This window comes from Spinacia oleracea, chromosome 3, assembly GCF_020520425.1.
Source record: "Spinacia oleracea cultivar Varoflay chromosome 3, BTI_SOV_V1, whole genome shotgun sequence".
Taxonomy (NCBI): domain Eukaryota; kingdom Viridiplantae; phylum Streptophyta; class Magnoliopsida; order Caryophyllales; family Amaranthaceae; genus Spinacia; species Spinacia oleracea.
In genome coordinates, this window is record NC_079489.1 from 75,341,648 (window position 1) to 75,354,265 (window position 12,618).

The window sequence follows — 12,618 nt, forward strand, 5'->3', positions numbered from 1 at the left end:
AGCTTTTCCTTTTCACTGTTAGGCGTTATCCGGTACCACTGAATTGGGCATTCAAAGATCTCTATAGCCTAATCAGAATGTTTTTGTGCCCGCATAAACGACCCTAAGAGTTCTTGGCCTTCTTCATATAAATGGGACAATTTATCCTCATTGTTTTTTTTCATTATCAGCTGCATCAAGTAGAAAATAAAATATTATGAGTCTAAAGTAAGAAACAACAAAGGGGACAAATCATCGGAAGTACTAACGAAGTAACAAAATCCTAAAACCTTCAATTGTGGTACGGGGGGGAAATGGGGTAGGGGAAGAAATATTCTAGGGGAAATCGGTGTATCAGAAATTATGTTTATTTTAATTGATTTCTTTCCCTTTCTTCCCAGTTTGAAATTTTAATTCAAAGCTGCAATTGAAAATTCTACTCCGTAATTGACAGAGAACATAAATAGGTTGTGACAACCATTAGAGATCCCCCTAACTTAGATCCTGGATAATGTCAAAGGTCCATAGCTATTCCGATAAAATCTCATGAGATAACTGAAAGCCAGAAGCTCTAGATTTTCGTGTTCAGAATTCATATTGCTAAGATTAAACAAAGAAATAACAATATTCAAATAACTTTCCCTGATGTCTACTCTAAGTAATTTGTTTTGAATAACAATAACAGACCCTAACTACTTACAACTCCATTAAAAAATATATTAAAGCAAAGGTCAAACAAATGTACTACAGAGCCTTTTATTATTTTTTTTAGATATACAAATAAAAAAGTATACAATAGAGAAAATAAATCAATAATAGAATGTAAAAATGAACACTGCCGACACAAAATAAAAGAAATTCCACTCATAGATGATTAACTTGGCATTATGACTGATAAAGTAGAAACGATTATTACACATGAGGTTGTTTTTATATGCTCTTCAGCCCCACCTGAATTGTCTAACAGAGTAGGGGAGAGGAAATAATGAAGAAGATGATGAAGTTGTTTTATGTTTTAATCAAGCCTCTCGAATGCTTGTATGTAACAACATCAATCCTAGAAAGCTTCTACTGAGGACATAGATAGAGTCAATATTGATACAGGTGCATCCACCACAATCTTAAGCAACTAAACTATCCAGAGAAATAAGATTCAAGTGGATAATTATCTAAACTACATAGGGGTTATAGCCTGTTTTGGTGTATATAAACAGTAGCTTAAGTTCTTGTAAGTTGTAGTTATTAAGTCAATTGATAAACCATCAATGGTAGTGGTAAGAGTCTTTGGAAGCCAAGTGTGCAACAAACTTTTAGGTCAGACTTCAGTTTCAATAGTAATATGAAGGCCCAACTCAATGACTACAAAACTGACCTGGATGGAAGCCAAGCAAAACTAACTTACAATGTGCCAGCGACCCGTGTATTGACATGAGTGGCATTGGGCGGCATAAGTCTGGCAAGACCAAAATATGATATTTTGGGACTGAGGCCTTTGTCGAGCAGGATGTTACATGCCTTGATTTCTCTATGCACTATTGTGGAAAAACTTAATCATGAAGAAAAACAAGCCCACGAGCTACTCATATGCAGATTTTCCAACTTGTTCTCCATAAAATCAAGGTCACACAGTTTCTCTGCATAAAATATACAACACATAAGTTAAAATACTTAAGATTCTTGCACGCCTCAATAGTAACATAATGACGGGATTTCCTGAACTTATACACATAGAATCATTTCAAACAGACCCATTAAGATTTTATCCTTATGTACAAGTACCATAGATGAAGATAATGAAGGAACTATGATAAGAAAAATGAAATGTAGTTACCTAGTAGAGTGTGCGAAAGGCTGTTGTTTTCTACATAGTTGTATACAAGTATCCTATGTTTCCCCTCCACGAAAAGGCTGTATATATTAACCAAGTTTTCATGTTGGATTTATGAGATCACCTTTATCTCAGTTGAAGAGTCACGTTCTCCTTGTTGCGATTCAATAGACATAACTTAGATGGCAGCTATATTTCCATGTTTAAGCTTTCCCTGCAAACAGGAAAAAGAAAATCTATAAGCAAATTTTCTATGCAATCATACAAATCATTTTAGCAGGTAATGTGATGGAACGAAACTTGTCAGCTTGTCACCTTATACACAGACCCAAACCCACCTTCTCCACTTTGTTGGTTGGACATAAGTCATCGGTCGCAATTCTTAGTTCTAACATTCGTAACTCTTACAAATCTGTCATCAAACAAATAAATCATAAACCTACCCGAACATGAGAAAGCGAAACTACCGCATGTAGCAATCTTGGTAAACGTGGATTTCAATATGTTTCACCTCAAAGAACACAGACATCTAACATATTATCTCTTCCTATTTTACCATTTAATCATTTAATGATACTTTTTCAATGCTAAATTGAATTCGAAGTACCTCGTGAATCTACGAACAAAGTTAGTACTTGGGAAAAGGAAATAGTATTGTGAAAATCACATGATTTGAATCTGACTAATTTATTACTTTACCTTCAGCAGCTTCATGAATTCTTCCAGTTGACTCTACTCGATCTCTTTCCAAACAAGGCATAACTATGTAACCACCACGAAGAGATTGCTTTATTCCCAAAAAGTTATTTACATAAACTACCCAAAGACCTGCAAAATGAAATTGTGAATAAACAATCTTTCAATACCACTTGCAAAATCATTGGACAACGAGAAATTAAGGTAAACAGAAATAGCGAAAAGAAAGTATGACTAATAATAAATCATATTAATTAAAAACAAGGAACAAAACTTGATAAATGAGCAAGATCTCGAGTTTACATCACCCATGAATTCTTGGAGGGGAAATTGATAAAGTCATGACCCATGAAGTCTTGAAGGGGAAACCCTGATGCATTAGTGCCAAGAAGAGCAAAGCAATCTACAAGAATTTACAAGAATACACATTTTTTAAAAAGAAAATAAAGAAATTGCGTTCAATGCAGTGTACTTGCAGTGTACCACTGGAAGAAATCTCGATCCACCCACAACTCCATCCCATACCACATTCCTGGGAGAAAAATGACAGAAAATGAAAAGGGAATCGGACTATGAGATTAGTAAATAATAACATAAGTACATAACCAAAATTCAATATTTTTTTCAAAATTAACTCTCAAAACTAATTAAAATCCACCTAAAAACATACAAAATCAATTAAAATTATCTGATCCCTTCATAAATTAAACAAATTCATGCAATGAAACACAAAATTAGTAGCAAATTCAATTAAAATAAGCCATAATGCACAAAATTCAACCATTAAAAGCAAGAACAAAACCCTAATTCAAAAAGTCAGAGAAAAGAGCATACCAGGGAGAAGCAGGAGAAACTGATAGTGAAGAGAGAAACCTTGTCATGCTTGCACAATTTGCAAGCTGTTTAGAAGGAGAGAGAAAATGTCGATGATACAGGAGGGAGAAGAAGGGGGCGAAAGAGATTGGGGAAGGGAGAGATCAGAACGGATTGGGGGGTTGAGCTCAGAGAAAGCAAAGGAAAAGGATGAAGGAACGTGGCGCAATCTGAGATAATTAGGGCAAAATGGTAGTAATGAAAATGTGAAGGAAAATAAGGGTAAATCAGTACTTTAACTATTGAATGAATAGTGAAATTGAACTCCTCACTTTTAAAAGGTTGTAGATTCTTTTTACTTTTACGTTTTCCTAATATCACAAATCTTTTATTTATATTGAAATAATAAAATATTTTAGTAATAAACATGCGTTGTGCGGGACCTAACTTAGTTAGAACTTTAAAAGATAGACTAAATGACCATTATACAACCGCCCGTTCTTTGGACGGCCTCAAAATCTACTTGTATTGTATCAGACTACACTTTACAATAATCAAGGAAGTCAAGTCCTCTCTCCACGCCTTCACCTTATTTCTCCATTTGAATTCTGCAACTTCCTTCCTCCCTCTCTACTCAAGATTTCAATCCTCCGAATCCTCATCTCTTGATCCCCTCAACTCTCTAGATCTCCGACTGCTTACGGGGTGTCGTTGTAGCCACCGCACAGAACGCAGAAGTCCGGCGAGGAGTTTTCCGGCGACCATACTTATATTTTAGGTTATAAACTCTACATTCATATGAATTCTAAATAAGTGATAAGTCGTCTTCGTTGAATTAGGGTTTTTCCCATCAGATTCGGCATCATGGTACCTCTCTTTCTTTCTCTCTCAGAATCTTGTAATTCGCTCTTTTCTATTTAATCCGTTCCGTTCTACATTTCTACTTGGGTCATCAATGTTTGAAATTCAGAAATTCGCTTGTCTTTAATTAGTTTTAACAGTAAGTAAACCATTCTCTTTGCATAGTTGCTTTTGCTACAATTTGTGGATTTTGAAGCCATGAATGATATGGACTTATGGAGTACTACTATAGTTTAATAATGTTAAGTATCTTGATTCTTGACTTACTTCAAGTTTCAATTTCCAGATGTTTAGAGTTGATGGCTCCCTAACTGAGAACTATCACTGTAAAACTCTCTTAAGTCGATTTATTCTTCGCTTAATTGTGTAAAGGCAATCGTGAAAATCAAAGTGACTAGTAATTGTGGATGGATGGAGTCTGTTGGTGTCTCTTGTTCTGGTTATGCCAAAAAAGATCAGTTCTTTTACCCTTCAATTCTATCCCTGTTGTTATTTTTCGGCTTACTCCTGCTACTTTTATTCCAGCAGTCTGCAGAACAGGATGGGATTGGGAATGTATCCGACAAGTTGCCAGAGCAACTGGGCAATCAGAATGAAATTTGGAATGTATTCGACAAGTTGACAAAGCAATTGGGCAATCCTGTTGAGTTTGAACTTCCAGACTGGTCAAATAAATTGCAGTCTGCTCCATATATTTTAATAAAACGCAGTATCCTTCAAAATTAATGAGTTCTCAGAGTTGTGATGTACCCGTAATTCATATGTTTCTTCAAGTGATATGTGCTTTAACTATCTTCTGACCTGTCAAGCTCTTATCTGCAAAGTATAATTTGTATTTAACTGGATTGTAGTTGTCTCATGTTGAAGGAGGACTATAGATCATTTACGCTTGTCCACTTCTACTTCAGTTCTGCTGCTTCTTTTCTTTACGTTTCAATCGTCTCCTTTTAACCGAGCATTGCTTTCTTCATTTCCTTTTGTTTGTGTTAACAAACCTAGATATATATATGACTAAGAAACCAAAGAGGCGCCATGAGGATGATGGCATCTTTTGCTCTTGTGGTCCATCTACAGGGTCTAATGCTTCCTGTGGAAGAGACTGCCACTGTGGGTAAGTTTTTCTATATCATGGATTTATACGTGGCTGGCTGATGAGCTCCAGAGAACAGAGATACATGTTTTATAACCTGGATTTTTTTTATGCATGTACAATTTGATCAAAGAATGTCGAACAACTTTAATTTCGGTCTGTGTGTTTTCTGATGGCTTAATTCAGTTGCTATGTTACTGTAGGTTGACCTGAGACACCACCTGTGAACAATTGATATTTTGACTGTAAACGGTGTATCATGATACAGTACAAGCATTGTGAATCGTAGTTCTGGATTGTTCTTGATCTTAGATGTCTCAGAAAGTTAACTTGTTATGCACCATTATTGAGGCATTAGCCGCATTACATTCTATAAAGATTTTGTAGACGTCTTCGAATCTGATGAAACAACTTCAATTTCCGTCGAATTTTCTTTGAAATAAATGATTGCTACTTGGATTTATCTTCGTAACTTCATGCTCATTCCTTGTGTATGGTTTTGGTTGGGGTTCTTCCTTGGCTCAATGCTTGTAAGTGTTTAAGATTGTCTTGAACAAAGTCTATGCCATTTGTGCCTATAAATGCGTTCGTGAAGTGATGATGGATAAGGTCAGAAGAAAAACTTCCATGTGTTTTTATATCTGTTTATGTGTTGCTAAATTTCATCAATGCTACTGGGGCAGATTTTACATATACTGCTTGCTTGTCTATAGAGTCGGTTTTTATTTTTTAGAATTTTATGCAGCAGAAAATGCTTAATCTTGAATCGTTGTTTAGATAATTGTTAGTTTTATCAAAAACATTTGGATGTTTCGAGGATTGTTAGTTATTTCTGATGGAGTGATGGGTGAGCTTGTCGGTAATATAAAGATAGAGGAACCTGTGTTTTTGGTATAACCTGCAGCGTTGCTTTCAGCATTAGGTCTGCTTATTAATTTCTGCACAACCTAGAGAAAGTTCAAAGCATTTCTGCCACCACTATGCAGACCAGATTATGCAAGTCATCAGTATATTATCTCGCCCCTTCTGTATCGAGATCTAAAACAAACACTTGATGTCTAAAGGAATTAGTATTCTTGAGAAAAATCCAGCTATCTTAAGCGTTTAATTTAGTGCATTTGGAAGTTTATAGTCATTTGCAACTAGTAGCATTCTGTTGTATCTAACCATATGATAACAAGGTAAAATGTGGAAATGGAATCTATATCCGGATACCGGATTATGAGATTTAGGTGTTCCTTTTTGTGGGTTGTGGATCAATTTTAAGAGTTGAAAAATGCTTAATAATTTTACTGAAAGTTGGAATTAATTGCTTCTTCCCCTGCAAAAAATGATCATAAAAATGATCATGATTATCTAACTTTTATCCTTGTCTGCCTGGAAGTTGTTGAATAGGATATTCCTTATGAAGTGAGAAAATTGTATGGATGAGGAGAGCATAACTATCATGATTATCATCTGATCCTCTCAGTTTAGTGCTTAATTGAGTGGGCCATTGACTTTGTGATTTGCTGAGAGTTCAGTTGCTGGCAGAGAACGTTTATGAGTTTGCCAAATGTTTCTTTTCTGCAGGATGTTGCTCTCTGCCTGCTCCTCAAACTGTAAATGCGGAGATGATTGTGTTAACAAACCATTTCAGCAGCGCCCTGTGAAAAAGTTGAAACTAGTGCAGGTACTTTTTTTCATGGTTATGCTAGAAGGCCTAGAACTTCTAATTACTTTTTTTTTTCTATTTACTTTTTGGTTCATTTCTTTTGTTTTATTACTTAATTTTTTTTTAATACAATTTTATGTGTGCAAGACCCTTAAGTAGATGCTGATTGTATCATTTTGACCTGGTTATTCTCTAAAACGCGCGTGTGGGTTTACCTAAAACCCGTGTGTGGGTGTATTAGAAAATCTGCGGTGTGATAGAAGTTTCTGGAGTCTGGTTAATACATATTATATGAGAAGATATCATGGACGGAATCAAGAACATGTCTTTTGTGGTAGCCTTTGATATGCAGAGGCAGCTTTGGTCTTGTTTTGTTTTACATGTTCAATATTCCCCTGTTTCTTTTGTGTCTATGAAAAATGAAAGATGGGAACACGTAAAACAAGACAAGACGAGCGTCACCTCTACATCGATTTGATATGCTAGTAGTTTAACTTTAAGTTGGAGGCATTCCGTTTTATGAACTTTCATTCTGCTCTCTGCCAACTCAAGATTGTGTTGCTTGTAGACTGAGAAATGTGGATCAGGCATTGTGGCTGTTGAAGATATTAAGCAAGGCGAATTTGTTATAGAATATGTAGGAGAAGGTGCTAACTTGTCTCTTAATGTTACACTTCCATGCTGACACTTTTTTGAATTATTGATTAATGATCTTGGCACTGGTGCAGTAATTGACGATAAAACTTGTGAAGAAAGGTTATGGAAAATGAAAGAGACCGGTGTAACAAATTTCTATCTTTGTGAGATTAACCGAGATATGGTTATCGATGCCACTGCAAAGGGTAACAAATCAAGATACATAAATCACAGTTGCTGTCCCAACACGGAGATGCAGAAATGGTTTACTTTAGATCCTTGAACCAATTTGTTAAAGCATTCGTTAAGTTTGAAATTGACTTGGAGCTGCTTTTTTAGGAGTATAGATGGAGAAACAAGAATTGGTATATTTGCTACACGTGACATAGAAAAGGGCGAGCATCTGACATATGATTATCAGTAAGTACTGAAATTGTTTAACTATGGGCTTACCTTTAAATTGTTTAAGACAATGTTAAGGGGTCATATTTCCACAGTTTGCAGGTCTTACAAGATATAATTTCTTGTCTTTATAAACCAAACTAATGCATTTGGCAGGTTTGTTCAATTTGGTGCAGATCAAGATTGCCATTGTGGTGCTGATAGTTGCAGACAGAAACTTGGTGTCAAACCTAGCAAGAAGATTCTTTCGTCTGATGCCGCATTAAAACTAGTTGCACATCAGGTAGCAGCATCATCTTCCAAAGTGAAAGCAATATTATTGGGAAAAAATGTACGTTTTGATGGTCTGTTTCCTTGTCAAGTGGTTTTGATTTATGAAGTCGGTTCTACTTTTCTCTGCCTTATAGCTTATAAATTAATTTTGATGGTTGAACTGTGTTTACTTGCATTTATTGTTAATTTGTTTATGAAATACTCCGTAAAAGCTTAGAAACGAAGTGGTATTATAATTCTTGTATCTGTCTAGATCTTTAAATCTAGTATCTGATGGTTGAACTGTGTTTACTTGCACTTGAGAGGGAGATGATGGAATTAATTGATAAAAACTAGTCTTCTTATATATATATTTCTTGACAATTTCATGTCAAATCTGTGTGTATGGGTGAGATTCAATTTACAGAAGGTTCTATATTCTCCAACATGCATTTTGCAATGACAGATTTGAGGTCTATGCATTTCTCAGACATTTGGGTCAGACAAAGTATAAAACAATAGTTTCCCAATTTTCTGCCCCTTGTTGCTTGCAGCTGATGCATTGGATCTTAAGTCGCGGTCATGTCTTACCCACCTCTATTATAAACCACTCAATTCTTTTTTATGTGGAATTAAAGAGAGCAGACTTTTAAAATAAAGTTTAAGATAAAAACGCTGCTCGGTTTTTGGTACTGTACAAAATTGTACATTAGTTTGTAACTGCATGTAGAGCTATATATAAACCTCAAAGATAGGGGGTCTCACTTAAGAAGTGAACTACTGAAATCTTTTTGAACTTACAGCAAGGAAAGAGAAAACGGTAACAAAGGAATGATTAACTGGAGAATTGGGATGGTCTTTAGAAAATGGAAGGTCAATATTGTTGTGCATTTGGAGAATTTGTGACTAGATCAAATATAGCTTTGAAACTATTAAGATAAAAGATTGTATTGCTTATGTACCTTGCAGCTTTAGTTTATGTTTCATTGTTTTGTCACACTAATGACTTGGTACTTGGACTAAAATGGTTTTTTCCCCCTTTCAAAAGGTTTATCAGAATGGAAGTTTTCATGGAGGTAAGAATTTCGAATTTGCCAGTATATATTGTTTCATGTTTTGGTTTTATATTAATTTTAATGAATTGGGTGTCAATGATGGTCCATGAGGAACTTATTTTATGGATATGTTCTGTTTTTTTCACTTGGAAATAGCGCCAGGTCAAAGAAGAAACTCCTTTAATTGCATTGGTGAAGTTGTCAGGATTTCTGGCCCTGACTATATGAGGTACCGATTGAATAACTTTTTCCCTCCTTTGAACTGCATAAACTACGTCCTCTTTCTTTATCCTGTTTCAGTTTGTCAACCTTCTTATTAAACGTGAGGTTCTGGGGACTGGAGTTAATATGGCGCTTATGAGAATCATTACTTGAGCAAATTGTTGCAATATTTATTACTCACCAAATTATACTGTGAGTCGCATTTTGTCTTGCATAGTGAATTGCTGACTTTTTAGTTAACACAGGTCATTTGGTATAATAAGGCGGTTTGATAACATTACAAAGAAGCACTTGGTGAGAATTACTTGTCTTGCCTACTATTGTTTGCTGATTGTACTGCCCATTAATTAAGACTGACAAACGATCGTATTGCAGATCATGTTTGCAGATGGAAGTGATGAATTTATTGACATGTCCAAAGTAGATTGGGAATTTTGTAACTTCTTATTGTAGTTCAGGGTGAGTACAAATTAATTGCTGACTTATGTCTTCAATTTCAGTTGTCTTAGCTTGGGTGAGATGTGAATGCTGCTTTAATGCGTCTCCCTATTCTGCATCATTAATCTTCTCAAGAGCTTTGAGCAATCATTCGTTAAAAGACGGACATTCTCATTACTCAGTTGTCCCGTAATGAACTGGATATCGGTAAATGATTGTATTGTTGATAATATTAAATCATCAACAATACTGTTTACAATCCCAGGTCTCCAACTCTCCAAGTACTACCAATTTCCCTAACTAAGCAACTTAATCTTAAATAAATTTGTCACAATTCACAAATATAATATACTGTGGCATTTCTGATTCCTTTTCCTTCTCTCATCTCTAAGTCTCAACTAACTCCCTGCCTTCTCCCGAAGCTAATTCTAATAGGTTAGTGTCGCAAACCAAAGCACCTTTCTGCCCAGGTTTAGTCTATTACACAATCATCCTTAAAGTCCCTTTTTTTTGGTTGGGAAAATTGTATACCAGATGAAATCAAAGAACTGAAAGTATGTGATGATGTATTTCTTTAATCTCCCATTCACTTTCTAGGGTAGCATACTAGCTTGTAACCTACACCCAATTTCGGATGAAAAGATAACCCAGGAAAGTAAATTTCAGAAGAATCCTGGGCTCTGCCAGATATGCTCTGGGTTACAGATTTTGATTATTTGTTTTCTTCTTAAAATTTCATTTCTTCCCTTTCCCCGCTCGACTCCTTGAGCTGGCCAATATGAAGCCATGGCTCTGAAGATCAGCGTCTTTTGCCCTTTAGTGACTTACCATTGATATTTGCTTCCAACTAGCTTTTGATGGACAACTTGACCCAATTTCAGCCCTCTTGCTTGCAGACCAACAAGCAGATTTTATGTCAAATCCCATAATCAAAAATTAAAAATACAAGTTTTTCACATTTTTTAGCTTCATGTAAAGAATAAATAGAGTTCGCTGACCATGTGGTACTTGTGTATATTGAAACTGGACTCGAAACATGTCCTTCAAGCAGTTCCCTTGAGGAAATGGTGGAACACTGGAACTAGCATCCTGTAACCAAGTAAAACTTGGGAAGTAAAAAAACTTAAACTATGAAATCTTAACTTTAGTGGTGGAACTTATTTTTTGAAAATCTGAAACTATTTCAAGGCTAAGTAATGCTTTTGACTTATTTATCTCTGATACTCTTTTCTAATAAATGTACTATGAGCTGAATAAGCATACTGCTTTGAAAATCATTCAAGATAAAAAGCTGAAGCTCTGAATAGGGAGAAGCCTGGTTCTATTACTAAAACTGGATAATGTAGAATTGATTCATGACAAGGGTTTATTCACATATTTTTGAGGCTCTCATAAGTGATGAGTTCTTAACTCTGCAAATGTACAGTATTCTTTGTAGCAGCTGGGGTTTGGGTAAGGATCGAATTGCAAAACTGTGTTGAAGTAATTGTTCAACTCAGAAACATCGTCAATGTTGCTTAGGTTTTTTCTTGAGATTGCTCCATGCATTAAGGTGTGTGCATCTGTTCATGGTGGTTCTCATGAAGTCACAAACTTTCCGTAATATTTCCCCAAAAATAGGTCTGGGCCAGGAGTCTCAGAACTATGGAGGATAATCATGGCATTCTTACATGCATCAAAGATAACTTTTCTACTTCAGTAGAACCCAATATTACATATCATATGTTATTTTGTTGGTGATACTGATTGTGGTTGTGTAACTTGTGTGTCAACTCCCCCCCCCCCCCCCCCCCCCCCCCTTTCTTTCTTTCTTTCTTGTTTACTCTTTTGAATTGGATTTGTGGCTACGTGAAACTTCAATTCAATTGTTCTTTCTTGTTCTGCAGAAGACGATCCGCTGTTTAACATCAATGAACAATGCTCCAAGATAGTGGAGGATTGAACATAATCAATGACCACAATATTTTTCTTATCGCTCCCTATGTGTACTTAAAACTGTTAATCATTCTTTGTGTTCTTTATTGGTAATAAAGAGAAGAGTTGTAACATATGTACCATAGTCCTCAAAATCCTGTTCCTGCTCCTCCTCCTCCTGAAGCTTGATGGTTTTCTCTTTGATATTGTGTCAAGTTACGGTCCTGTATGTCATTGACAGGAGAACAAAATTTAGGGTAAACATTAGTTGCACCAATGTTTCATTTTTATAATGTAACCTAAGTTGTCATATACATGAATGAAATGGGTCCTAAAGTTAGAGTACTGTCTTAAATAATTTCCTTTCTTTTCGCATGAATGGAATGGGTGCTTAGTAACATGTAAAAATTGACAAAAATTAAAATAAATTTTTTACCCTTCCTTCAAACAAAAATTAAATAAAATAAAATTTACCCAATTGCCTGTGGATGCATACACTTTATTAGTAATGATCGGTATATAAAAATAATATGCATTCCGTTAAACATGTAAAAATTGGACACAAAATTATTTTGAGAAGTAGTGGAATGGAAGAAGGGCCTTATATTATGGAGTACTCATTCCGTCTCGTAATACTCGAACCGGTTTGATTGACACAAATTTTTTTTTTTTTGACGGGAAACGATCATCGACTCATTCAATTAATTGTTTATCCGTAAGGATAGCTGAAAGGACATCGGGGGGCACTCCTCAAGCAATACCAACACCTCCTCGAAAG

The 12,618-nt window shown here is 35.5% G+C and overlaps 1 protein-coding gene across 6 annotated transcripts; it reads left to right on the top strand.

The window, feature by feature from the left end:
- Positions 1 to 3,862: 3,862 nt before the first annotated feature.
- On the top strand, positions 3,863 to 12,182 carry LOC110803626 (histone-lysine N-methyltransferase ASHH3). 6 transcript variants are annotated; one of them, XM_056840494.1, is made up of 13 exons: positions 3,863 to 4,183; positions 4,703 to 4,886; positions 5,177 to 5,288; positions 6,840 to 6,939; positions 7,490 to 7,568; positions 7,650 to 7,821; positions 7,897 to 7,977; positions 8,116 to 8,290; positions 9,260 to 9,287; positions 9,429 to 9,495; positions 9,734 to 9,782; positions 9,864 to 9,947; positions 11,813 to 12,182. In XM_056840494.1, the coding sequence occupies exons 1-12, from the start codon at positions 4,181 to 4,183 to the stop codon at positions 9,939 to 9,941; spliced, it is 1,128 nt and encodes a 375-aa protein (XP_056696472.1). In that variant the 5' UTR covers positions 3,863 to 4,180; the 3' UTR covers positions 9,942 to 9,947; positions 11,813 to 12,182. The 6 variants fall into 6 exon arrangements, with proteins under 6 accessions (XP_056696472.1, XP_056696474.1, XP_021864841.2 ...); XM_056840496.1 differs by having other exon boundaries at positions 8,116 to 8,242; XM_022009149.2 differs by having other exon boundaries at positions 3,864 to 4,183; positions 9,423 to 9,495.
- The last annotated feature ends 436 nt before the right edge of the window (positions 12,183 to 12,618 follow it).

Bases quoted from the DNA above. Each gene is read 5' to 3' on its own strand.
- LOC110803626 (XM_022009149.2), top strand. The intron at 9,496-9,733 runs GTACCGATTGAA...TAGTTAACACAG, and splicing joins TCTGGCCCTGACTATATGAG to GTCATTTGGTATAATAAGGC. The intron at 9,783-9,863 runs GTGAGAATTACT...ATCGTATTGCAG, and splicing joins ACATTACAAAGAAGCACTTG to ATCATGTTTGCAGATGGAAG.